Source organism: Nannobrachium achirus (genome assembly GCF_963921795.1).
Source record: "Nannobrachium achirus genome assembly, chromosome: 22".
Classification (NCBI taxonomy): Eukaryota; Metazoa; Chordata; class Actinopteri; order Myctophiformes; family Myctophidae; genus Nannobrachium; species Nannobrachium achirus.
Genome location: NC_137829.1, coordinates 16,580,108 through 16,607,272, shown reverse-complemented (window position 1 = coordinate 16,607,272; position 27,165 = coordinate 16,580,108). Strand labels below are relative to the sequence as shown.

General features: G+C 42.3%; 1 protein-coding gene across 1 annotated transcript in view; it reads left to right on the top strand.

Moving 5' to 3' along the window:
- The window catches only part of LOC308307451 (inactive dipeptidyl peptidase 10-like), a gene marked incomplete at both ends in the record, with an annotated part of 76,911 nt that overhangs the window by 24,580 nt on the left and 25,166 nt on the right, over window positions 1–27,165 (top strand). Inside the window, 7 exons of the mRNA XM_080752714.1 lie at window positions 8,290–8,398; window positions 12,237–12,332; window positions 16,560–16,654; window positions 17,695–17,769; window positions 18,338–18,390; window positions 19,192–19,273; window positions 24,192–24,312. Of these exons, the coding sequence (XP_080608840.1) occupies window positions 8,290–8,398; window positions 12,237–12,332; window positions 16,560–16,654; window positions 17,695–17,769; window positions 18,338–18,390; window positions 19,192–19,273; window positions 24,192–24,312 (631 nt within the window). The remainder of the gene's footprint in view (window positions 1–8,289; window positions 8,399–12,236; window positions 12,333–16,559; window positions 16,655–17,694; window positions 17,770–18,337; window positions 18,391–19,191; window positions 19,274–24,191; window positions 24,313–27,165) is intronic.

Below are 27,165 nucleotides of genomic sequence, written 5' to 3'. Positions count from 1 at the left end.
CTTGGAATTATTATTATCGCGGCACCGAGTGCCGCACTGCGAGCTTGTAGATCTGCTATTTTTGAAAAATCATGAAAATATGTACAAATCTTTGAATGTTAAAGTGAACATTTGTAACTCAAATTTTGGCTTTGGGGGGTCCCTGGAACTAAATATTTTGAGATGGGGGTCCGTGGCCAAATACATAACATTTTGGGGGTCCTTGAAATTAAAAAGTTTGAGCACCACTGATATAAAAACATTTCAGAAAATCTTACACAAATTTTCACAATCTTTCAAAAAGAGCAGATCTCCAAGCTCGCAGCGCGGCTATTTTTCACTAGTATTTAAAGCATAAATAATGGTTAAAGTAATAATGCGTAATAATGCATTCCCGGTCCGCACACACGCGCACACACACACACACACACACACGCACGCACGTCGCACAAACACACACATGAAAATGTACTTAACGTACCAAAAGTAGAAAGTACTCACGAAGCAGAATGTCCCATTTCAAAATGTATAACATGTATAAAAAGACATCTTTCGAAAATAGCAGACAAGCTCACAAGAGTCTCTCCTTGACATAGCATAGAATATCTTCTTGTCTTTTCCTGTTTTTTACTTTCCTTATACAGTAAACATGAGGCGACCTCTAGGAAGCATTGATGATTATACAGCCCGACCCCTTGTTTAAACAGTCTGGGTAATAAGATTCTGCTGCATTGTAGTACATTATATATTAGCAATGGAGCGTGTATATTGTGCCTTTATCCAAGGCGCTTTACAGAAATTGTGCATTACATTCACCCATTCACACACACATTCATACACCGATGGTGGAGGGAACCATGCAAGGCACCAACCTGCTCACCGGGAGCAACTAGGGGTTCAGAGTCTTACTCAAGGACTCTTCAACACTAACTCTGGGGGAGCCCTGGATCGAACTGGGAACCCTTTGGGAACCCTTCGTGCTCTAAGGCGGCAACTCTGCCCCTGAGCTGCTGCCGCCCCACAATGTTGTGTTGCAATGTTGTGTGAATCTCGTTTAATCCCACTGACACTGTTGTCACAGCACTCAGATGTGTTTTGTTTGTTATTCTTGCCAAGCATTAGCCAGTCTACTAAAGGCTTCTTTATGAGTGCCTTGGATGGATGAACGGCCGTCACTCTGAATTGAAGCTGTCTGTGTATCAGTAGTCTAAAGGTCTGAGGAGACGTTACTGAATGGATTCCACAACTCTGGGAGCAGAATAATCCTGCTGAGAAAATCCTATTAGTTTTCATCTAGGGTTTGAATCCAGAACCCTGCAGCCCAGCGGGTTATTATGGGGTGTGCGTGTCCTTTTTAAGTCTATTTACCATTATTCTTTATTTAGCAATATTCGAGCAACTGTTGGTAAAACCACTCTCCAACATCTCTCTCTGACGGCCAGTCTCTTTTTATTATTATCAATTATTTTATTGGGAAAATACAATTGACAAAATACATTTACATTTTGTACATCAAAAAATATCCCAAACCAGAAATCTTTCGTTTTGTCGTAAATTAACGCACCCTACTTCGTCACACCAGAGTGTCGCACAAAAGTAGTGAACAAGCGGGGAAATCTCAATATTTCTACGTTTCATTAGTTCGACTAAGGGACGGGTTAGGTTTAGGGTTAGGTTTTAGGGTTAGGTTTAGGCATAGTTTTACTGAGGTTAGGGTTTGGGTTAGGTTTAGGCATTGTGGTTAACATTCACCAGGTTAGCATTCACCAGCTTCAGCATGTTAGCATTTCACCAGGTTAACATTCACCAGTGTCGAACAAATGGAACGTCGAAAAAATGTAATGTCTCAATATTCACATCAAGGTCCATTATTTATTGAGCATTTGAGCCATGGCACCAACATTTGATGAGATTTAGCCTCTCACACCCAAAACTTAGAATATGTATTTTGTCCACAATTCCATTCTGTATTGTATTGATGTTGGTGCCATAGGAGAGATAAATAACAGGCAAACGATGATCAAAATCAATCAATTATTCTTCATTTTCTAATTGTGTGTATAGACCTCTTAAATTAAATTATGTAATGCATTGTTAAAATGCATCACATGATAAAAGCTGTTCCCTCCCTCCTTTTAAAATGTGAGTGGCCAGATCTCTTTTTTAACATACAGTAGGTCCTTTACACACAGGTACTTTATGAGTAAATGTTTTCAGCCAGCAGTGTCAGTAAGAGGAATAGAGGATCACTGGGTTTAACACGCTAGTTGCCGCGGCGGTGTGAAGAACGCCATAAATCATCTGACCGCATGCAACGGCCTCGCTCTAATGTGTTCACAAGCTATTGGCAGAAGTGCGGCAATAAAGCAGAAGGCGTTTGTCATCAGATGACGTACAGTACACATGTACAGTAGTAGCCTAAAGCAGTGGTTCTCAACCTGTGGGTCGGGACCCCCAGGGGGCCGGGTCCCCAAATTATTTTGGGGGGTCCCCAGAGGATTAACTTAATGTGCAACATTGTTTTCTCACTCAACAGTAAACAAACCAACAAAACATGTAAGTGTATAAAGGGTATCTACATATTTCTAAGTGAAAATGTAAGGACTTTTTAATACCTCTACAATGACAAGTTAAACATTGGCCAAATTGTCAAATATTAGAAGCAGAAATTGTGAAAATAGAGTAAGGTAAAGGTAATAATAAATAAGGTTGAGAATCACGTGACCTACTGTATGATAATGTTAACCTTCGGGGCATGACATCACACCTTTAAGCCTAGAATCAAGCCATTAAACCTTTGATCCTGTGGAGGGGGGGGGGATACCCTTTGTTTAGCGTTTATTTATTTTTTTATTTTTTTTCACAGAATCATTCACCAGGATCCTGGATGGCTTGGTTCTAGGCTTAAAATAATTGATCTATTAAGGCTATTAGACCTAATAGACTCCATAGACACACTAGTAACTCCATAGACACAAAGTACAAAACTATGGCACCACCTCTTTAATCAGACTTCTCTAACCATTCCAGCAGTAATAATGTTTGGAACAAAGTCTCTCTTAAAAGGAAGGTTACATAATACCTGATCTGGCGATTTGCGCGGTTATATTGCTTATAGTGGTAATAATGTGCTGAATGTATCTCTTTCCCTTTGCTTTCATGGTCTTACATTAAAACAAGGGTTTTAATAGCCCATTATTTTGCCAGAGCTACTTTAAAAATTCCAGCTAAACAAAAGGTAATCTTCAGGGAATGGAACCTCTATAATGGAAACTATAACGAACCAAAGATAGGAGTGTGAAATAGTGTGGCGCTTAAACAGCCATAATGCTTTAAACGTGAGAAAGAAAAAAAAAAAAAAAAACAGACTAAATGCTTACATAGACTCCATTGTGAGGGTTGTCTTCATTAAATGCTGTTGATTCAATAGATTAAAGGCTAATTAAAACTCATGCTTTTAACGTACAATATTGTACTGAGAAGCCATGGCAATTTATTTTATGAGGAATCACTCCTTCATTTCTAATTATGCCGATCATAAAACATGCAATGGGAAAATTCCAGAGCTGCATTTGTGACAACCAAATCACTCAGAGCGTAACATGAATACACGCACACACGCACCTACACATTTTTAGACATGTAACCAATTAAACCATAGATAATCACATTTCCCTGCAGAAGAAGAGTGTTGAACCCCAATGGAGAAGTGATATTAATTTCCGGGTTATCTTAGCGTGCATGCGGTCTCTTAGCAACCGCGGATCGCTCTTACGGTTGCCTCTAGCTTGCCTTAAAGCTAGAGGCAAGCTAGAGGCACTTTTGGTATAATAATGGTTCATCTTTTATTCTAACTCGTAGCGCGACTATAGCATGACTAAACTAACCAACCCGGAATCGTCATTTTCTTCTTCTTTTATTTCTTTTCTAAACCTGATCACGCAGGTCGGTTTAGAACGAATACCAGGCTTTCCTCCGAGCTGGAAAGTCTGGTGACGCCAGGTTAAGTGGGGATTGGTCGTGCATTACATTGACTCCACTCCGCTCCGAATTGTCAGAGAATCCAGCCCAGACTTTGAACTACAGGCCTAATAACTACAGCTGAACCAATCTTTATTTTTATTTTCTTCGGGTCCTTTCTTCTTTGAATGCTACAGGGAGTCTTTTTTTATGGAATTGAGACAGGGTTGGAAGGGGTGAGAGCCTGGGCAGCTTGTCTTGGCAGATGTCCATTCTGTAGTTGTGGGTATTATAGTGGTTGTGAATGATTCGCTATAGCAGACGCAGTGGTGTAGTGTAGCTATGTAGGCCTATGTATCATTTCCTATACCTTTTACTTCTACTTCATTACATCTCAGAGGCAAATATTGTACTTTTTCTCCACTACAATTCGACAGCTTTAGTTACTAGCTACTATGCTATGCATAGGCTCTATGCATAGCAGCCATTTTGGAAACCACTGGTTCAGTAGACTGGCATCACGCTGGCAGAGCAGATGGTGTTTGGTCAGTCTGCTACAGTGTAGCAGATGGTGAATGGTCAGTCTGCTACAGTGTAGCAGGTGTTGATTGGTCAGTCTGCTACAGTTTAGCTCCACATGGCCGCCCTGACCTTGCCTGACTGCGAGCGCCAGACATCAGGGGGGGGTGATGTGCGGACTGAAGTGTCAGGCTAGCCCTGACCCTCTCAAGGCCCTATCATAGTACAGTCTGGGACCAAACCATCACGTCATTAGCCACGGTGAAGAGCCATCACCGCAAACCTAGACATCTCTCCTCTGTTTTTACTATCCGACAATCACGGCTTCACCTCCGTTCACTGATTGGTCTAGAAGCTGGGTTGGCGGTCCCCTTATATTCCACTGGCAGTTTATGACTATGATGGCCTCCACTTGTTATCTCATTTTTAGGTGTCACCCTTCACCTCAGACTATGATACAGCCTTTACTCAGGTCCCAGTCCCAGAAACAAGACACTTCCCCTGTCGCACGCACGCATGCACGCACGCATGCAAAACGCACACCCCTCCGTGTCTGATCCAAGGACAAGCGGCTTAGCAGTGAAGACAAGATAAGAAGATTATGTTTCTTTTTCTCTGAGTGATTAAGATTTCACCTGGGTGTGTAAGCTCTCATGTCTACCTGATGTTTACCCGTCTATTGTTTCACTGCGTCGTAGTTGCCGCTTCACCTCCCTGTCCTTTTGAAATCAAAATCTGTTGTCATTTCAGTGATCGACTGAATCACTGGCTCACTACGGATGTGTCTGTGTGCGGTATATCGTTGCTGTCGAGCAGAAACCTCTTATCTCCAAATCCTAACTTTTCTGTGTTTTTCTCTCCGCAAATCGCCCCTACGTGATCCAACGTCGCACTCAAAATGATCAAAAGGAGCAGATCCGCAAGCCTTGAAATGCGGCCTCGGAGCGACGCATTCCCTGCTTGTCGATCTTCCACTTTTGCCATTTTTGAATCCTCCTGAATCCTGAAAACTAACATTTTGGGATGTCATGAACTAAGGTTTCCACCCAACAGAGGTGGAAACATGACTGTTTTTAAAGGTATTGTGTGATGCTTTTGAAAGGTGTCAGTAAGTTCTACTCATGCACCAACATACACAGGAGCACATGAGTAGCAGGTTTTGGTCAAGGGGATGAATAAGAAGGTGGACTGAGGCGTCGTTTACACAGTGATGCTGCGTCTTTAAAAAAACAGTAAAATGTCAGTCGTTTCCGGGGGGTTGAATCCGCAACAAATGAAACCACCTTCCAGAGTGGAGATCTTTGAAGACGCTCCGCCTCGTGTCTTCATGTAACCGGGCAAAAAAGGGTGAATCCGCAAAACGTGTGACACATATTTAAAACTAGAATCAGTGTTCTTCCGAGCTAATCGGACTAATCCTGCAAACTTTGGTGTGTTCTCTCCTCCGCATCAACAGCGCCCACAACCTAGGTGGGGTTGGTGAAAGGGCCTTTCTATGTGGAGTTTACATGTTCTCCCCGTGTCTCCTAGGGTTAGGTACTCTCACAAAAACATGCTGCCTCCCCCTGGCCAGCCAGGGCACCTGGTGGAGGGGAAAGGAAGTGGTTGGAATAACGTGTTCCTTCCACCGGGTAATGATCATTAGACCCACCTACCTCCCAGACTGCAGTCAGAGTTCAATGCATGTTGAATGCATGTAGAATTATGTGCAGGAGTCCATTTGCATACAGATGTGAGGGGACTTATTTTAATTATTACCCGTTATTTAAAAAGAAAAGACCTCTGTATCACACTTATGCCAGTGTGCCAGTGATCACCCTCCTCTGTGCCAATGTTGGCACCCGTGCCTAAGGTTGCCTACCCCTGGGTTGCAAATTAGTGGGATAAAGGTAAATTTGTAATACCCGGATACCTGTAACTATGGTGGTAATCGATACTTTTACTTAAGTACAACATGTGAGTACAACTTCCACCACCGGGGGAGTGTTCCCTATAGGGCGTAGCGAGGCTGCACAACCACAGAGCAAAAGAAAAGGCAAAACAACACAAGGAAGAGATGTTTTTTTTGTGTTCTCAGCACAGGAGGGGAGAAGAGCGTCATCCCTCAACAATCTCCTCCAATCACTCCCTCTCTTTCCCCTGTGATTCATCCTGAGTGCTAATGTGCCACCGCTACGGGGGGTAGTGGTGCACAGGGAAATGGGGGGGGGGGGGGGGGGGGGGTTCCCTCTGGGATATTTATCTTTGAATTATACTCCCAATTAAAAGGCTGGGCGAAGGCAAATAGCTCCACGAATAAACAGATGGTTTTTCCTTTTCTTTTTTTTCCCCTTTTTTTTTTTTTGACTCAGGGCTGTGTAAATAAGATGGATTTATTTATAACGCAGCTCTGACATTGGAAATCAAATTAAGATGAATTATGGAGGATAGGGGGGACACAAACGCCGGGGTCCTCAGAGGAAGAACCCTTTCCCTTGCATCTACCTACGGATACAATAATAGCATCCCATAACTGCGTTGACAGATACGGGTATATGCTTATGATGCGCGTGTAGGTTTGTTTCTAACGCCGGTGTTTGCACATAAGTTCAAATCCTTGATCACACTCCATTGTTGTGTATCTGTTTAAGACAGTGCTTAGTATTTGCATGACGACTGAATTATGGAGAATCTAGCTCATTTATAAGTTATTGTTTTTATGTGCCATCCTGTAACTAGGCGTCACCAGGCTTTTCACTCCGGAAGAAAGCCTGGTATTCATTCTAAACCAAAAAAAAAATGAAAAAAAAGAGAGAGAGAGAGAGAGAGAGAGAGAGAGAGAGAGAGAGAGAGAAAAGAACAATGGTTCCGGTGGTTGGTTCCGATTGGTGTCACATTATTTTTGTTTCAAACAGTTTATTCTCTCTATAGTCACGCTACGAGTTAGAATAAAAGATGAACATACCAAAACAGTTTTAACCTAAAACAATTCCCCACGCTCAAGGGCATAATTATAGGCTTGATGCAACGTAGTTTTGCTTATTTTTTTTTTAACTGTGTTTGGTAAATCCATCTTTTAGTCCGTCCCCTCGTAGTGACTGGCAAGACTACACTTCTCGAGCATTTAAATAGGGATTGGGGAAACAAACAGGGGGGACCAAAACAAAGCGACGCCGCTTCTTCTGCCTGTTGCCGGTTTAGGCCGCGCCTAGACCGGATCACACAGCCTGTGTGGGAAGTCTGGTGACGCCAGGTTAGTTTTAAACTAGGGGAATCATTTTGGAGGTGCACAGCACGTTATGGCTTGTGGTACCTGCCGCCTGATGACTACAACAAACTACAACATGACAGGCACGCGTGCAGAGAATGTTAGAGAGGCAGGGGGGCCTTTTGGTGAAAATATTGAAAATAGCAGACCTCCAAGCTCTTTATTTTCTGTGCTTAATACCACACTGAATAAGCATAATCAAGCCAATACTGGAGATGTGGCGTTTATGGCATGGATTTCTACATAGCGAGGGCAATTCTTTCAACATAAGATGCTGTGTTCAAATTCAGGAGTTTGTCAAGGCAATTCTCTTGAATGACACCTTCAAGTATGGCATGGAAAGAGGGCATTTGCATTTCTTTCACCATAGTAAAAACTGCATTCATGGTCTGTTTCATTTTTTCCTCAATGCTGTTTTTATTTAGTTCAATCAACTTCACTGTAAATGAGGGTATTACAGTAACTATGTCTGTCTGTCTGTCTGTCTGTCTGTCTGTCTTTCTGTCTGTCTGTCTGTCTGTCTGTCTGTCTGTCTGTCTGTCTGTCTGTCTGTCTGTCTGTCTGTCTGTCTTTCCGTCCTACAGGACATAGACATTGGACCAGATAGGAACTGGAAGGGCATTGGCATATCTCTGCTGGTGATCGTCGTGGTGCTCTCTCTCATTGGTCTGTCCATCGTCCTGCTGTCCAAAGGTGAGCCAATCACTGCCCTGTACACCAGTGATCCTCAAGGTGGGGCCCTAGAGGGGGTTCCAGGGGGTCCCCAGAAAAACAAGTTGATAAGCATCAACATCACTTTAACTCAATGTGTCGGATTTGGAAATATCTGATCTGCTACAATATACATAATATGATTTTGGAAAATATGACACATTTAGGATATTTTTGAAACATTTTAACAATGCAAATATTGAATGGGAGGCGGAGTATACTGTACGGGCGGGCCCAAACAGTATACGTTGCACGGGTGATCCAACTGATATGGCCATATATGGAGATCTCTATATATCAGTCCTTATATGGAAATCTCTTATCTGTCGGTCGCCTTTTATGTCCATATAGACTTATACTGTAGGGCCTGATGCCATGATGACACATTGAGGTTAGTAATGTACTTTAGCAAGATATGATGAATACGTGTCCGTGCTCAGACCGTCAAGATAAAAGGAAATTACTTTTAGGGTTAGGCCCTCAGACCCATCACAAATAAACAGCCGCTCTGCCGTGCATGCCCCCTCACTATGTCATTCTTTTTGGTAGCCTAATGTTTGTGGCTTTGGAAATAACTACATTTTGACGACAATACTTTTGTACTTTTACTCAAGTACATTTTGAATTATGGACTTCTACTTGTACATTGCAGTATTGATGTTTTTCTTAAGGAAAACGTTTGAGTACTTTTCAACCACTGGAAATGTGTCAGTTAAGATTAGTGGGAACGGGCGGTTTATGTGTGTGTGATCATGGTGTCATCTTTGGTGCTTTATGGGAATAGGAGTTGATCAAGACCTGTTAGTAGAGGAAATTCATTTGGTTGAAGCATATGTATCTACTCACACGCACACGCGCGCGCACACACACACACACACACACACACACACACACACACACACACACACACACACACACACACACACACACACACACACACACACACACACACACACACACACACACACACACACATGCACCATTGTACTCACATTGTACTCACGTGACACACACACACACACACACACACACACACACACACACACACACACACACACACACACACACACACACACACACACACACACACACACCACACATGCACTGTACTCACGTGACATCAAATTGAGCCCTTAAGTGTGGACTGTGTGGCGGTGATTTGCTCTGGCAACACACACCACGCACGCACGCACACAAGCACACGCACACGCACACAGTAACACACTGTTACTTTGCACCTTATGTCATATTAACCGTACTTGATTGATTGATTGATTGATTGATTGATTGATTGATTGATTAAATATATAAATTGTAAATATATTTCCCTAAGATACAGTTCAGTGGTTCTCAAACTGTTTTGGTTTCAGTAGTCCATTTCCCTGATTTCTGGATCAAAGTACCTCCTTTACCCGACTGCATGCTGCTTAGAAAAGTCATATCTCCATATTTTTAACTTTTTTCGGGGTAGATTCAAAACACATTGAATTTTTAGCTTTTAGATCTGCAATTTGAATTTAAATACTGAAAAGTATCGTTTTTTGACATAGAGGTATCCATCCAATGCTATGAATGAACAATAAGCCACCTTTTGAAGAATATAACATTACACATAAGAAAAGCAGTGGAAGACTTGAACTTAGAGCATCCTGCAGCACATTTAGTTTAAAATGTGTCCACTTTGACGTACCCCTGTAGTACCTCTGTGTACCACTAGGGCGTAGACCCATTTGAGAACCACTGGTATAGGCTATGTCAGGAGGAAAACGGGAACCCTCCGTGTTCTAATGACGGTTTCTCTACCCCTGAGCCAATGCTGCCCCTTATACAGTACCTACTGTGGCTGAAGCGCGCAGACTTCTCCTTACCCACTGCTACACAGTCTATTGAAAAGCAGAATCTACCTTGTACGTAGATTTAAACTTCGAAGTCAGAGAAGGTCATACAAACAGAACAAATAGCTGATCTACAAGCTCAATGTTCTGCAAATCCCCTGGAAATCTATCTTCCCAATGGCAGGACGTGTGAACTTTTGAAATGGCACATCTGTTAGCCGACAAGCTCTCAACACGTTGCAATGCTTTATGAGCTTGCATAGTAGATCTTCTATGTCTCTGAAGGCACTAAAGTAGAGGGGTTAAAAAAGAGAGGTTATTTTAAGGCAACCAATTATTTGGAGGCTCAAGAGCCAAAGAGATATATCTTTTTCTCATCTCATGTATTACTTATTATTACATCCTGCTGACACTCATAAAAACACACTCTCTAATTGAATGGCTGCTCGCGCTCAGTTCAACAAATCCATTGATCCATCGAGGTTTTAGCAGGGAAATCACTGTCAGCTTATAATTGCTGTCAGACAAACAGAGAGAGAGAGAGAGAGAGAGAGAGAGAGAGAGAGAGAGAGAGAGAGAGCATAAAAAGCCAGAATGAGGCTGTTGGATGGAGCCTATGGAGTGTGATGCAAGCCTCCTCTGATGTCTGTGGATGTGGAGTACACTCTGACAGCTGCTCAGCGGAGCTCGGAGATCTCCAGTTATTTATCACCATCCGGGTTCCATTCGTAGAAGAACAAAAAATAATAATCTCAACCACTTGAAGTACTATAGCCTACTACTTTGTATGACAAACAAGCAAAAAAAGAGCAAAAAACTATGACGCAATGCAGTTTACCACAATTTAGGCATTAATTAGCAGACGCTCTTAATCCAGAGCAATTTACATCAATGTATCGACAACATCAATACACCGAATGCATAGAAAAAGTTATCTAAGAAAAAAACTTACTGTAGGTAGACCAAGCAAAAAAAAACGTAATGAAAAAACTAAAAAGTATTTAAATAAATGCTCATTGAGGGTAGGCAAGTGCTTCGGTAGTTTTCACTGTTGCAACACTTAAAATGTTGAATATGATCGATATCAAAATATTTGGCATAAATACCGATACATTATAAACTAGAAGTTCAGGCCGCTTCACAATGAAAACTTTTACAGCGCTGACTCTCTTGCACCTGGAGAAGGCTGTGTAGAGAGGCAAGTAGATGCCAACTCGTTCATTATCTTGGCCCTGACCCTTATTGATGGCAACAAAGAAAGCTAAGCGGATAGGGAACTGTCGTCTAATGAAGGTGAAGGGAAGCTCATCACTTCGGTCATATAGTGAGGTATTCTTGGGAGGAAGATTGTTTCACCCCTGTTTGTGTCTACTGCAATCTCACACTCAATTACTTTATCCATTATTGAGAGTGTAGGTTTTTAAGCAGCATGACTTGTGCGCTTTCTTTCAGCTTGAGGTTATGATCAGTGGTGGTTCCAGAGGGTGTCAGTGATCCCTGATGGCATCAGTAGGACTAAGACTGTGCATGTCAGTGTGACCTAGGCCTAAATCGCATATGTGCCCATATATGGAGATCTCTGTATCTGTCAGTCCTTGACCCTTTTATGGGTATATCGATTGGATTGGTGGTTCTTGCACACCAAAAAGCATACAAAAAGTGTTAATCAGCCGGCAGCCATACTTTGGTGTGACTGTGCCCTTACAAGTAAAAGTCCAGAATAACATTTTCAATTGAGTAAAAGTTCAAAAGTACCAAAAGTAAAAGTACTCATTATGCAGAATGTCCCATTTCAAGTTTTCAAATGTATAACAATCTTTTGAAAATAGCCGATCTACAAGCTCACAATAAATGGCCGAAACGTATACATGGCTGAAGAACTAAATATACTTAGTTACTTTCCACCATGCACTGCATAAAGTGATATAAATTAAACATAATAAAATAATGTAATCATCTGCTTTTTTCTTATTTTTCTTTCATAGATGACGGCTCCAAAAACGGTGGCTCCCACTTGACCTTGGACAACCTCTTTCAGAGAGGTTTCCAGGTGCATGACCCTGAGGCGCGGTGGATCAGTGGTACGTACCAGTTCTTACTTTTAGTCATCGTCTCCTGAATACGATTTCATTTTGTAGTTTTAGTCATATTTTAGCCATGCGAAATTGGTCAAAACGGCACATCTGTACAGTGCATACTTGCTGCTATATTTATTCATCATATCATGTACATACTACATGATCATGTACATACTGCATAATACATACAGTATTGTAACGACCCAGGGTCGTTACAATACTGTACCGGTTGGATTATAAGTGTCTCTTAGTAGATATCTTGATTTTTGCCACGTCTCTTTCTAACTTTACCGCTGAGCCACTCAGATACTCTTTCCAATACTGTTATATAAGGACACTTTCATTTCTTTGCAAATGTTAAAGTGAAACCCCACTTTGGGTATGAAGTTAGACTCAGACATGCGTACAGACTGAACAAAGTATGACACAGATGTAGTTAGGAGAAAACCCGAAGAGAATCTTCTTACTTCACTATGTACAGTTGATTTTGATTTTGACAGTGACTTGATGGCTTCCTAATGCCTGATTTTACACTTGATTGTAGGCTTAAAATAGCTGATCTACAAGCTCACAACACGTCGGAGCGTGGAGCGTTGTGAGCGTGTAGATCTGCTATTTTCAGAGCGCAAACAAACATAATGACTTGTCTTTTAGTTCTACCGGATCTCTTCTCCACTATCCCTCCCTAACATTTTAGACTAGACTTTATTTGCTGACGGAACAAAACGTCAACATATTTACTCTTAGTTTTAGCCATCATAGCATCATAGTGTTAGTATATAGTCAGTGTCAGTGAATAAAGACAGGCTAGTCGATAAACATTTTTCGTCATAGTTTTACTCAACAAAATCAGCACTGTAGAGAAGCATTTTGGGACATGTTAATTTGAGAAGAGACCCGGCCCCTCCCGCCACTGGGAGGAGGTGGTAGTCCTGTCGACAGCGGTGGGAAAAGTATATTTTTATTACTCAAGTAACAGTGGAAAGACATAAGGGCGAGACAGCCAGACAGCTCCAGTGTAAACACTCACCAGAGAGCCCCTGAAGTCTGATCCAAAAAAATAAAAAAAATACTTCATGTGTTATTGATGATGTTAGAAGCGCAAGGGTCTGATATGGTACGTGTTCCTCAAGTTTACTCCCAAAACGCTTTTTATAACATCTACGCTGTGTAGATCAAAAGTAACCATTACTGATTTACTCAAGCTTACAGATGGCAAACATAAATAATGCCTTGTGAGTAAAACTCCTGGAATTGGTTGAGATTGAGATTATTAACGAATAATACTTTATATACATTATATAGATTTTTATCTATCACAATTGGAAGTCACGTTGGGAGCTTGTAGATCGGCCATTTATTTATTTTATTAGTTTCTTGTCAGTACGTGGTATAAAGAAACATATAAAACTAGAAATACTGTTCCTATGAAACAGTGTGGGCTCGCATTGGAACACCATGTATGGGCATAAATATCTACCCAACGGGCACTCCAACATTACTTCTGAGACTCCTACATTCAATGGGTCTCTCTTCCTCTCTCTCCAGACTCATTTCCCATGTCAAATGCATTGGGTGCTTAAAACTAAATACTTCAAAAACTACAAAAGATTTCATGTGGGTGTTGTTGTTATGTATATCAGGTCACACTTGTTGGTGGTGATGTCACCAAGAACGCTGCACCTTCTTTGTACTGTCAGACAGTTTTGAGGAGAATAACCTTAGCCTACTATGTAAATATTGGGGAGAACATACTGGTCTCTCTTTCAGCGAACCCGTAATGGACGTCAATACATAATGGCAGCTGGTGTATAATTGCCAGGAGGTAGCAGATACAACTCTCCAGGTGAAGCTTCATGTCGGCTTTGGGGGCGCGTAGCGCTATTCCGAGGTCCTGTTGTTTCGAGGTCCCAGTAGTCCGAGGCTAACCTGCCGACGCTGGTGAATGTTAACCTGGTGAATGCTAACCCTAACCCTAACCGAACTACTGGGACCTCGAAAGAACGGGACCTCAGAATATGGAGATTTTTCCTGCTTTGAGGCCCCAGACACAGAGTCAGAGGTCAGATGCTTGTCTGCAAAAAATAAAATAAATATATAATTATTCAAAAATGTATAAATAACACATAAAATAGGGCTCTATTTTGATTGTCCTAAGTACCAGCTCTTATGCCTTAACTTAAAGGCCTGTCCATACTGTCTCAGACCAAAGACATTTCCGGAAAGGTCCGGTTCAACTACAAAATGACATCACTCGCATCTTCTGAAAAGCATTAACCCGAATTAGAGTTTGGAAAGTCAGAACTCTCCGACGAAAAGTCTGGTGGTCGGAGACAGTATGGACAGGCCTTTGTCTTTGCTCATTAATGGCTTTGTTTGTTGCTCAGGTAGGGAGTTAAGGCCTTATCATAGTCCAAGGTGATAGCTCACCCCACCCTGGTGTAGTTTTCTAGCTATCACCTAAACAGGTGAAGAGCTATCTACCGGTAGGTGATAGCCTGAAAACTACACCAGGGTGGGGTGATGAGCCATCACCTTGGACTATATGATAAGGCCTTCAGATGGCAACTTACTGAAGTGAACCTTGTTAGATCAAGGTCAGACTAGGCAAGCTCATCTTAAAATTCCTCACATTGAAGTTAAATAACATGGTGTCTGGGTTCTGTTCTGTCTCCAATGTCCAGACAGTAGAATAAACAGGGCCTTACCTGCTCCTCATTTTCATGCAGGTTTTATGACTGTGTTACTGCTTTGGCAAGCAGCAGTGAGAAATGCAAGGTGGTTTGTAAAATAATTCAAAAAGGGCCAGGGGGGCACTGGCTTGCAAAATAACACCTTTAATCAACTGTGTTTCACCTTCATCCTGAGTGCTTCTCCTGGCGGACATTGTAAAGGATAATCCTACCTTTACTGCTGGTCATGACCCACAACTCCTGAATTATTTAATTGAAGACTTAAACTGAGAAGAAAAAAATAAACCAGACATGCTGTGATTTGGCTGACAGCTGCACGGCAGATCTAAGAGATCAAAGCGCTGTTGGAACGCCGAATCGCTCACAAGCAGCTCATCTGACTCATGTTTATTCGCCTGTCATTGTGCTTCAAAGTGTTTGCCAGTCTTATACATACTGTCTGTAACCCCCCTCCCCCTCCCGAGACGGAGATGGAGATCCCTTTAAAATTGTTCACTTCTGTCGACTACAGTTAATGAGATTCAGACCTTGTCAGATTGTTATAAGTTCTGTGATCAAATAGTTAGCACTGCCTCTTCTCTGTAGAGGGTTGAAGCTTAGATACTTTCCACACAGGCGACCTATCATGGAGTTTATCGTCTCTTGACGGGAAGAGACCTTGTATCTCCATTTTTCATCACACTTAACTTTAAGACTTATATCCATCCATCTTCAAAAACACTTAGAATCGAGTCGCGGGGGTAACAGTTCCAACAGAGATTTCCAGTGTTCCCTCTCCTGGCAAGCACATGTGAGGACGAAAAGGGCAGAGGAGATCTGAACACTGAACTGTAAACTGATCAGAGTTCCAGGTGTGCTGGACATCACGACTTGACTGGCTTAACACTAATTACAGGTCTAGTTACAGCAAGTGGAGCAGCAGGTGTAAAAGAGCATCATTTCTGAAGGCCACATAGTGTGTGCCATGACACAATCAGTTCATGGTTCATAATTCTACTTTTTGCAATCAGTGTGGAGCAGCGCAAACGAGACAGATAGAGTTGTGTGTGTGTGTGTGTGTGTGTGTGTGTGTGTGTGTGTGTGTGTGCGTGCGTGTGCGTGTGCACGTGTGTGTGCCGTTACAGGCAAGCATTACAGTGTGACAGGCAATAGTAACGCATGACACAACTGCTGCAGGTTTTCACAGTAACTGCTCCCTGCGGTAACAACAATAGAGGGTATGCGCGTGACATCATCATCATACCCGGATGTTTTGCGGGAACGCCTACTCAGTGGCAAAAAACTTCTGGCCTTGACAGCCCATACATACCGGTACAAACAAAAAAGTCCAATCTGATTAACGTGATGATAAACTCATGATATAGATAAACTAGATGATATAGAAATGATATAGAAATGTGAAAATAAAAAAAAATACATCTCTCTCTCTCTCTCTCTCTCTCTCTCTCTCTCTCTCACTCTATCTCTCTCTCTCTCTCTCTCTCTCTCTCTCTCTCTCTCTCTCTCTCTCTCTTTCTCTCTCGCTCTCTGTGTTCAGATGAGGAGTTCATTTTTCGGACTTGGGACGGAGATGTTGTGAAAGCCAACACGCAGAGCAACCACACAGACGTCCTCCTGAAAAACACCACCTTTGTGAGTTCTAAACCTTCCCATCGGCCAGATTTTGATGTCGTTTTAATCATAGTCTTTTTAATAAAATTCCATTTAGCTTTAGTCACATTTTAGTCACCTGAAAGGATTTAGTGTTAGTCTAGTTTTAGTCGAGTAAATCTACATGTACTAAAATGTACTTTCGGCGGAAGTTGATGGCGTCGTAATGCCTGATTTTGCACTTGGTTGATTGAATGCAGAAAATATAGCCGATCTACAATCTCGGCTGTGATGCGCTGTGAGCTTGTAGATAAGAAGTACATTTTTTGGAAATTGGCAGAAACGTTTGCTCGGGTGGCACGGTGGTAAAGTGCCTGGCCACCACTTTGTCCGGCTTTGTCGAGCGTCTATAGACTGATTTCCTGAGCGCTGCCCGGTGGAGCGCGCCCTCATTGCAGCAGTGTTGAGTCAACTGTCCCTCAGCGCTGCTGCTGCTACGACGGAGGAGAGTGGTGTCTGTCCACAGACCGGCCGAAAATACATATCCCATGATGCACCACAGCCGACTTTCTTCCTCATTCGCAGCCAGATCTGGCTTTTTTTGGCTACTTCTGGCTACTTTTCCCCCACATTGCTCGACAGCCCCATTTTCTGTGGACTGTAGCTCACTCACGGATACTCGCCGTTGTATTCTTTTTGGAACAAATCTTCCTCCTAGTATAATCATAATACCTGATCATCATGTGTTGGGGGGAAAATAAATCATGGCACCCCATCTTTAAGGAAACACTTTGTTTTGTTGTTACTTTGGGGTTAATTTATTAAGCAGCCGCGTAATAAGCGTGGTAGTTGATGGGCTGGGCGTCGATTATCCCTTGCTTATTGAACCATAGTTAACTCTTAGAGAGGTATCTTTACAGCACAAGGATTCTTTCATTTCATCTGATTTAATGAGGAACACCCTTCCCCACAACACCCCCGGGATACCTCGTTTCCATGTCTCCCACAAGTCATGTGACCTCGTTTCCACAATGTCTCCCACAAGTCATGTGACCTCGTTTCCATGTCTTCCACATCCACAGGCCACCTTCAAGGCGACAAAGTTTGCGGTTTCTCCAGATCTGAACTTTGTGCTGCTGGGATACCATGTCAGACCGGTAAGAACTCAAATATTCTTACGTTGTAGGCCTACGTACACGTGTTTGTGTATACATGCATTTTCCCTTTCTTTTCTTTTCTTTTTATGCACTGGAAAATTAACATTATGAGGCAGTATGTCACGTGGTCTCTCTAGAGAGCAGAGAGCAGCGCCTCTGGCGAACTCGCACTTACAGAGAAATTGTGGAAGTGGGCTCAACATAAAATGTATTTTAATTGTAATTCTGCGCATATAAAATATATGTACCCAATCTAATATCTTCGTTACATCGATATCGTTCACGTAAAGTTGGTTTATGCTTATTAATCATAATTATCAAAATCGCTATGATAATTTGCTTGTCCGTCCGCCACAGCACTAGCCTCGCATAGCCAGACAATTTCATACTGTGTGAATATAGTCTGGTGCTCATAGCCATTCAAAAAAGTTTTCCGGGAACAGTTACAAAACCTTCAAATGGAATCTATTGGTTAGACCTAAAACCAATCAGAGATGTCGATGAAAAGACTACTAAAATGAGCGTTACTCGGTGTGATACATTTTAATGTGTTTTGTGTTTACTGTAGGTCTACAGACACTCCTTTCTGGCATCATATCTGATTTATAACCTGCATACCAGGTGAGTAAACTAAACACCCAATGTTTAGTATGTTGACTTTGGGAAAAGTGTTTTCTTTTTCTTTTTTTTCTTTTTTTTTTTTACTTAGAACACAAAACATGATTATCAGGTATTGATTATACTAGTAAGAATATTTCTTTTTTCTCCAAAAAAGTGTACAGAAAGTGTATGCCTGGTGTGTTGTGACCCAGCTGAAGTTAGCCACACCCACAGTGTTGGGTGTATGGTAAAGGGGGAGGGGTTGATTATATGATGTCATTTTAATAACTCAGTGTTTTTTCAGTTGGGCCTTTTGACTCAGAGTTTCAGCTTCCAGGAAGTATCCAACAATACAAAGGGAAGGCAAATTTGCACAGTATAACCCCACCCTGCATTCTATTAGAGTAATGTTTTTTTTTTATATATACATATACATTTTATCCCACACATTTTTCACATACAATTAATCATTTGCATACGTTACATTGTACCTTGTACCTTCAACATTTGTACAATAAATGACATTGAGTAAATAAGTAAGTTCATTTCTTCAATTCTTAAATTGTTCTTCCCATCCCGTTTTCCCCCAGGCCCTCTTATTAGAGTAATGTTAACAGGCTTTTGTTTTGTTTTATTGATTTTAGTGAATAGGTTCTTGGTCTACCTACATTTTTAGAAGACTATTTGATGTATTAAAGTGATTTTTTAGTGAACTTACCCTACCTTTAATGTTTATGTATTACCATGTGCTGTCCTTGCTTATTGTAAATCGCTCTGGATTAAGAGCGTCTGCTAAATTGTAAATGTGTAAATCGTCATCAGAGAGGTGAAGGAGCTGAACCCTCCAGAAGTGTCAGACTCGGTGCTTCAGTTTGCATCGTGGGGCGTCCAGGGTCAACAGCTGGTGAGTAAAGCAAGGGGTTCTCAAACCTTGTTTTTTTGGTCTCAGGTTCACCCCTGTGAATTAACCTTATAATCCACTGGTTCTCAACCTTTTCAGGCCGAGACTGGGGGACCTGCATTTTGTATAACACAGTATTGGGAAAATAGCCGATCTACATGCTCACAACGCCTCGCGTTGAGGTCGGATTTATGGGCAGTCCCCAAGAAACCACTCCATTCCCATTGAAAAGCAGAATCCACCTTCATAGCTAGATTTAAACTTCAAAGTCAGAGAAGGTCATGAAAATTGCAAAAATAGCTGATCTACAAGCTCAATGTTCTGCAAAGCCACTGGAAATCTACTGTCTTGCCAATGGCAGGAAGTCTGAAGTTTTGAAATCGCACATCTGTATGTACATGAGGTTAGAATCAAAGGTTTTATGTTCATGATTCACCAGGATCCTGGATGGCTTGATTCTAGGCTTAAAATAATTGTGTAAATCTCTATGGGAAGAATCAATTTTTCAGTGGCTCCAGAAAACCACGCCCACTGCTATGCCCTATTTAGTATACTAGTCTAGTCGGCGACCTGGCCAACTCGGAACAATGTAAATAGGGAATGCAAACCCCATTATACCTGTTTTCATAGGACCCGTTTTGACCATTTGTCTGCCTGTGTCCATTTTTGCCCATATATGGAGATATCTGTATCTGTCTGTCGGTGTCCATTTTATGTCCATATATGGAGATCACTGCAGTTATAGTTCTGGGTCCATTTTATGCCCATATATGCCCATATATGGAGATATCTGTCTATCTGCAACCATTTTATGCCCATATATGGAGATCTCTGTATCTGTCTGTCTGTGTCCCTTTTATGCCCGTATATGGAGATCTTTGTGATTCTGCATCCATTGTATGCCCATATATGCCATATATGGAGATATCTGTTTATCTGCGTCCATTTTATGCCCATATATGAGATTTCTGTCGCTTTTTCAAACAATCGTGGGTCGGGTCGGGTTGAGGCCGAGCACTGCACTACCTGCTGCGGTGGGGAACGCACGTGCCGAATTTGAAATAGGGAATGAATGCCCCACCCTTTAATGCAAACCCCATGAATGCCCCACCCTTTAATGCAAACCCCAATATACCTGTTGTCATAGGACCCGTTTTGACCATCTGTTTGTCTTTGTCCACTTATGCCCATATATGAAGATCTCTGCACACACAGTACCGGTTGCGGAAAACTCTGATGTCAGACTTTATGCCCATATCTGGAGAACGCGCGTGCCGGTGGGAAGAAGGGTTCTCGAGATACGCGGATTACATACATACATACACATTCACAGAGATTTTGTGTTGACTCATGTGGCGTACGTGATGTCAGAGCCTTTTATGAAGTGATGTCACAATGACTCAGCGCTTGCGCCGATTTCCTCCGGAACAGCCTGATGTCAACAATCAGCTCCGCATAAGGAGATTCCGAACGTTTCGCGCCGGTTTCGGAAAACCGCGAGTCGGGTCGAGGCCTGGCACTGCACTCCGCGCGGCGGTGGGGAACGCGCGTGCCGAATCTGAAGCCGGTGGGACGAACGGTTCTCGAGATACGCGGATTACAAACAAACAAACAAACAGACAGAGATTTGTCGCATTTATAGATAGATTAGGTGTAAAGTCATAAAGTGCTCCTGTGGGCTTGTTTTCATAGGCCTGGTCGCTCATTTATCTCGCAAAATCTGGCAACGCTGAGAAAAAAAGAAAAACGATTGCGGTGAAGGAAGAAAAACAAACTAACAAACAAAAGAGCCAGTAATCAAGGGTTTCTATTCTGCTGGAAGACATGAATGTTTAGAGGACCGAATCTTTCTGCGTGAAGAATGCCTCCGCGCACTAACAGAGTGCTAAGCACTGAATAATAACGCGATTATTTACCCCGAGTCTAGACAGGGAAAGTAATTAACCGTTCCATGGCATATTTGTTTGCTTTTTTTCTCCCAAGTGGGATCCATTTTCCCAGAATCCCCTGCGGCAGTGCGTCGCCGACACTGATGACAAAGTGGTCTTCATTATTAATGCGCTTCCCACTGCATATTTTGTCTTCACGCCGCGGCGGGCTGCTGGCCAGAGGTGGAAAGTAACTAAGTACACATAGCTTACTACTTTAGTACAATATTTTGACTATTACAATTTGATTGATTGATTGATTGATTGTTTGATTGATTGATTGAAGAATTTTTAAGTTTGCATAGGAAAAAGTACCGTTTCATGACAGTACAGTTCACAGGTACAAGGTCATCTAATAGGATACGCTCAGGAAAGCACATGGCTTATTGTCTCCACAGGCCGAAGGTATGCGGAGACTATGTTTTGACCCCTGTCCGTCTGTCCGTCCGTCCGTCCGTCCGTCCGTCCGTCCGTCCATCCGTCCATCCAGTTTGTTACTAGCTAATCTCCGGCACTGTTGGCCCGGTCGCTGCCAAACTGTGCACACACACTCCCTGGATACCAATTCAGAACCTCTGCCCCAATTAGGGATGGGTATCGTCTGCGATACTTTTAATGGTATCGATTGCATGACGTTGATACTATCGGGTATCGGTTCACGTAAAAACGAGTTTAATGACTGCTTTAGTAGGCTACACTCGTTACTGTGGAAAATAGCCGACATTGCAATAGCCTATAATGTTTATTATTATGATGATTATCCAACGTCTATACTCTCCGCTCCGCCACACTGTGTGATCATCATCATCACCTCTGCTCCGTGTTAAACTTAATAAAAAGTATTGAAAAGGGTATCGAAAAGGGTATCGTATCGATTCCCAGGTATCGAAAAAGGTATCGTATCGATTCAAAGGTGAACAATAACCATTCCCAGCCCCAAATGTTTCACATTTGGGGCACATTTGGGGCAGCTGTTCTATAGCGCCACCAGGGGGGACTGCCCATTAAGTCCAAAGGTTCATTAGTCAGAAGGTTCATTAGTCGGAATTTAGTTAGGGTTACTGGGGTTAGGGTTAGGGTAGTCTGGGATCACTTCACTTTTCGGGCTTGTAACCGGTCTGGAGCGGAAACCACAAAACGTCATGTTGTAGTACTCAAAGGACTACAATTTGGCCGGAACTATCCACCGGAAACAGTTTTAACCCAAAATATTCCCCTGCGCTCAAGGACATACTTTTAGGGCCTACCTAATAAACATCTTGATGCGGAGTAGTTTTGCTTTTGAAAAATTTGTTTGCTATATGCATCTTTTAGTCCAACTGTTTAGCGACTGGCAAGACTACACTAGGCTACTCCAGCATTTTAAAAGGGATTGGGGAAACAAACGGGGGGAAACCAAATCAAAGCGACACCGCTTCTTCTAGTGGTTTCCGCGCTTTAGGCGGAAACCAAACGGCCTGTTGTGAACGAACACCAGGCTTTCTCTCTGAAAGCCTGGTAGGCGAGGTTAGGGTTAGGGTTAGGGTTAGGCATAGTATTCTTAACAAATTTGGACTAATGAACCTTTGGACCAATGCCATGGCACCCCACCAGGAGGCCGATGTTTGCAAAACTAACTTTTGGCCAGTACTCCTACAGATGTCCAAAAATCACACCGATCGGTAGACAGTATCTGTACAGTCATGTGATCAACATGGATCAGTGTGTTCATTTGGACAAATGGTTCCAAAGTTACTGGGGAATGAAGAAAACCTGCGCTGTCATCTTTCCCACCCATGCCTTTCCTCCAGTGGCGCTCTGGCACCATCTGTTGGAGGTAATGAACTGTTCTGACAGATGTTCCCCCCAAACAAACACAGCTGACTGAGCAGCGTAAATCAGACACAGCTGACTCTGAGCAGCGTGACAGATGGACAGAGTTGGAGGCTTTCATTGTAACTGCAACCTGACGGTCGCAAAAACAAAACAAAGAAATCCCAACCAGTGTGAAGTGAGCGGCGCCTTACTATACCTTAGTACAATGGTTCAGGGACCACCAGTGGTCTGCCATTACAATTCCATCTGTCCTAGCCGATCAACAAGCAGACACTGAATGTGACACGTGGTGAGCTATTTCAGGCACGTGACGTTGTCACACAATGGTATAAGATTGTGCTTAGTGTACAAGCACACATACATACGCGCACGCACGCACGCACGCACGCACGCACGCACGCACGCACGCACACACACACACACACACACACACACACACACACACACAGACAATGTAGACACATAAACACATATACAGACATAGCCTATAAATTAATTAGATAGAGCATGGTTTTCAAGGCCATATAGAGCTGCAAGAGAGACTGGTGGGTAATTAAACACATTGTTAGCATTTTAATATGATATAGCAGAGTCTCAGCATGATATCTGTATGTGGCTTGTGTAAGCACAGCACAGCACACACACATACACACACACACACACACACACACACACACACACACACACACACACACACACACACACACACACACACACACATACACATCAATTTATCATTTTGAATTTGAAAACAGGCTGTTATGAGTGAAATATATTCATATTATTCACTGTCTGGCTGCATGCATGCAAGCCCAATGCGGCACACTTAATCTATGCGTGCACACACGTGTACGCACACACGTGCATGCACGCACACCACACACACACACACACACACACACACACACACACACACACACACACACACACACACACACACACACACACACGCACATATTTAGAATACTTTCCATAGTTCACCAAGTACAGTATATATAAAAAATAAACGATAGCACAATGCATGGGTGGGAGATGATGCATGCATATATATCATGTATATATATATATATATATATATATATATATATATATATATATATATATATATATATAATGTGTCTCGTCATAGTTTTTAGTTGAATAAGTCAACACTGCTGTCTGACCTTGTTTGGTTGCAGATGTACATCTTTGAGAACAACATCTACTACCAGACGGACGTCAGCAGCAGCTCGTGGAGACTGACCTCTAGTGGACAGGAGGGTCTCGTCTTCAACGGCATCTCTGACTGGCTCTATGAAGGTACGAGTCAACACTCTGACACATCTCTGACTGGCTCTATGAAGGTACGAGTCAACACTCTGACACATCTCTGACTGACTGGCAAAACAGTCAAAGGAACCTGTGGAAAAATGCATTTGCAGGAAAAGAGCAGTACATACTGAATAGTTGAAATGGTACATCTGTACATGACTGACTCTATAGAGCACTGGTTCTAAAACCTTTTTGGTTGCAGTACCCCTGATAAATAAGAAATACAAACTAAATAAAGATAAAAGAAATAGAACTTCTACTAAAAGAATATGGAATCCGGAGGTAATGAGGTAGTCGTTCCTTGCAGCTTTATTCAGAGAAGCATCAAAAACATAGTCCAGGAATGGCAAGTATAGAATCAAGTAGAGAATCAGAGCACGCAGGCCTGACCTCACCTCAGCGGTGGAACCGCAGAATACTGTCTTCATGTCAATTTACAGTACCTTTAAATACAGTATTTCCAATAAACAAATCATGGCCTACAGACAGACAGATGGTTCGAACAGGACGTTGATCAAAGGACACAGGAAGACAACAATAGATTAAGAGAAGTTTACATCTAGGTGTGACATCCTCAGGCCAGTCACAGCAGATTGCAGAGTGACAGATGGTCTTGTCCAAAATATAGTTTCACAGTTCATATTAATATAAATCAAAATACATACATTTGTTTAAACAGAAACCTATTTATCAACCCCGTTATACTGATTTCTGAAGCCAAGTACCCCCTTCCCCTGACTACAGCATTTTGCATAAAACATTTACATCAAAAGTTCCAATGCCAATATGTTAAAACAGCATAATGGCAAATAAAAAATGTTTCTATATAATATATATAAGTATGGGAGGCTTTTCATATTGTTCCTGTGGGGCAGAAACCTCTTATCCCCATATTATAACATTTTAAGATTGTTGAGGGTTGTGGACGAATCCAGCAGAACTACTTCCCCAGGTCTGACTGTTATTCACCCTGGCTTTCATTGGAGGCGGGGCCACCTGGAAACCTGGGACCACTGGTGGTTAAGAACCACTGTACTAGACCCATGGGAGATGGAGCGCCACACCTACCATCAGCTCCCAGTACTTACAACACCTACTATCAGCTCCCAGTACTTATAACAACCCCTGCCATCAGCTCCCAGTACTTACAACACCCCCTACCATCAGCTCCCAGTACTTACAACAACCCCTACCATCAGCTCCCAGTACTTACAACACTACCATCAGCTCCCAGTACTTACAACACCCCCTACCATCAGCTCCCAGTACTTACAACAACCCCTACCATCAGTTCCCAGTAGCCTACTTGCCCCACCCACGCCGGGCTACTTATACGCTTAGTTGGCGGTGTCCAAAGAGGCGAGAAGCTCTACCGACTGAGCTCACAGAGATCACAGATGTCTACATTTTCAGAAATAGTGAAAATAGCCGACCTACAAGCTACACAATGCACTGCGCCGCGACACATTGTCTAGCTTGTGGATCTGCTATTTCCGTTAATTTTGCTTGACACCCTTGTGTGAAGAAGTAGGTCATTAAATGAGGAAAATCCAAAGTTTTCATTTTTGGGGGGGAGATGTGAGGTTTCTATTTGATTCAGTTTGCTATTGTATAGAGACAGCAATTCAGGCAGCCTTTTCTTTTGGATGTGAAAAATAGGACATTCCTGAGGAAAATAATTGGTAGCATTAAAGTCGTGTCAGCTGAAAACGTTTTCAGTGCCTTCCTCCGCGGCTCATTGTGGATACACATACGCGCGCGCAACACACACACACACACACACACACACACATACGCACGCGCACACACACACACACACACACACACACACACACACACACACACACACACACACACACACACACACACACACACACACACACACACACACACCAGTTCTGAGGGACCACAGCGCTCATTTCTGTCGTGGAATTGGTGCTGAAATGATGGGTTTGGATGCTGGAGCAGTGTCAGTGTACAATGACTATGTTATAGCAATGTCTGCTACAGTAGATGAAGCATATAGCGTTAGTTTATGCAGGACACGTGAGTGTCGCCCGTCTCAGCTGTAATCAGCTGTCAGACAGATCCTTTCCTACTCCCAGTGTTGGGAAAATTCACTTAAAACATGAACTAGTTCAAGTTCAAAACATCTAAAATGAACTGGTTCATTTCATAGTTCATAATTGGACATTTTTAACTAAAGTTCATGGTTCCCCCAAATGAACAAATGTAATTATTTTTAGTTATTTTTTTAACCATATATTTTTTTATACTTTGGGCTTTTCAAATTTATTTTTTAGACGTTGCTGCAAGCTATTATTTGTCAAAATTATTGACACAGCCAATATAGAACCACACACAGCAATTATTTCATCCAACTTAACATTAAGGTGCCCACAATATTTAGGTGCCCAGTCTTTCTGCACCATTATTGTGAAGGCAGAGGTTTCTAACGGCTGTGCAGACTGCATGTTTCCGCGTTGGTTAAAATAGCTGATCTACATGCAACACATTGTGTGCTTGCAGATCAGCTATTTTTGGCATGCAACACACGTCATACGACGAAGTATAACGAGGCGGAGACTCACACTGTCACACACAGCACTTGTGAAGGGAAGCACTCAGCGGCAGACAGCACCCCTCACATATCAACGTTTGTGAGGTCTGCGAGTTTATTACTATTGTTAATTTGTTATTGTTTTATTTTTATTGATAATGAGCACCTTATCGATCCTGCTTATTTAGCCGGGCTTTTATCGAGCCCACTATTGAGCGTTTTCTAACATTTTGTGAAAAGTCGTGAGACGACAAATTCTGCAATTGTTTTTTATTGGCCAG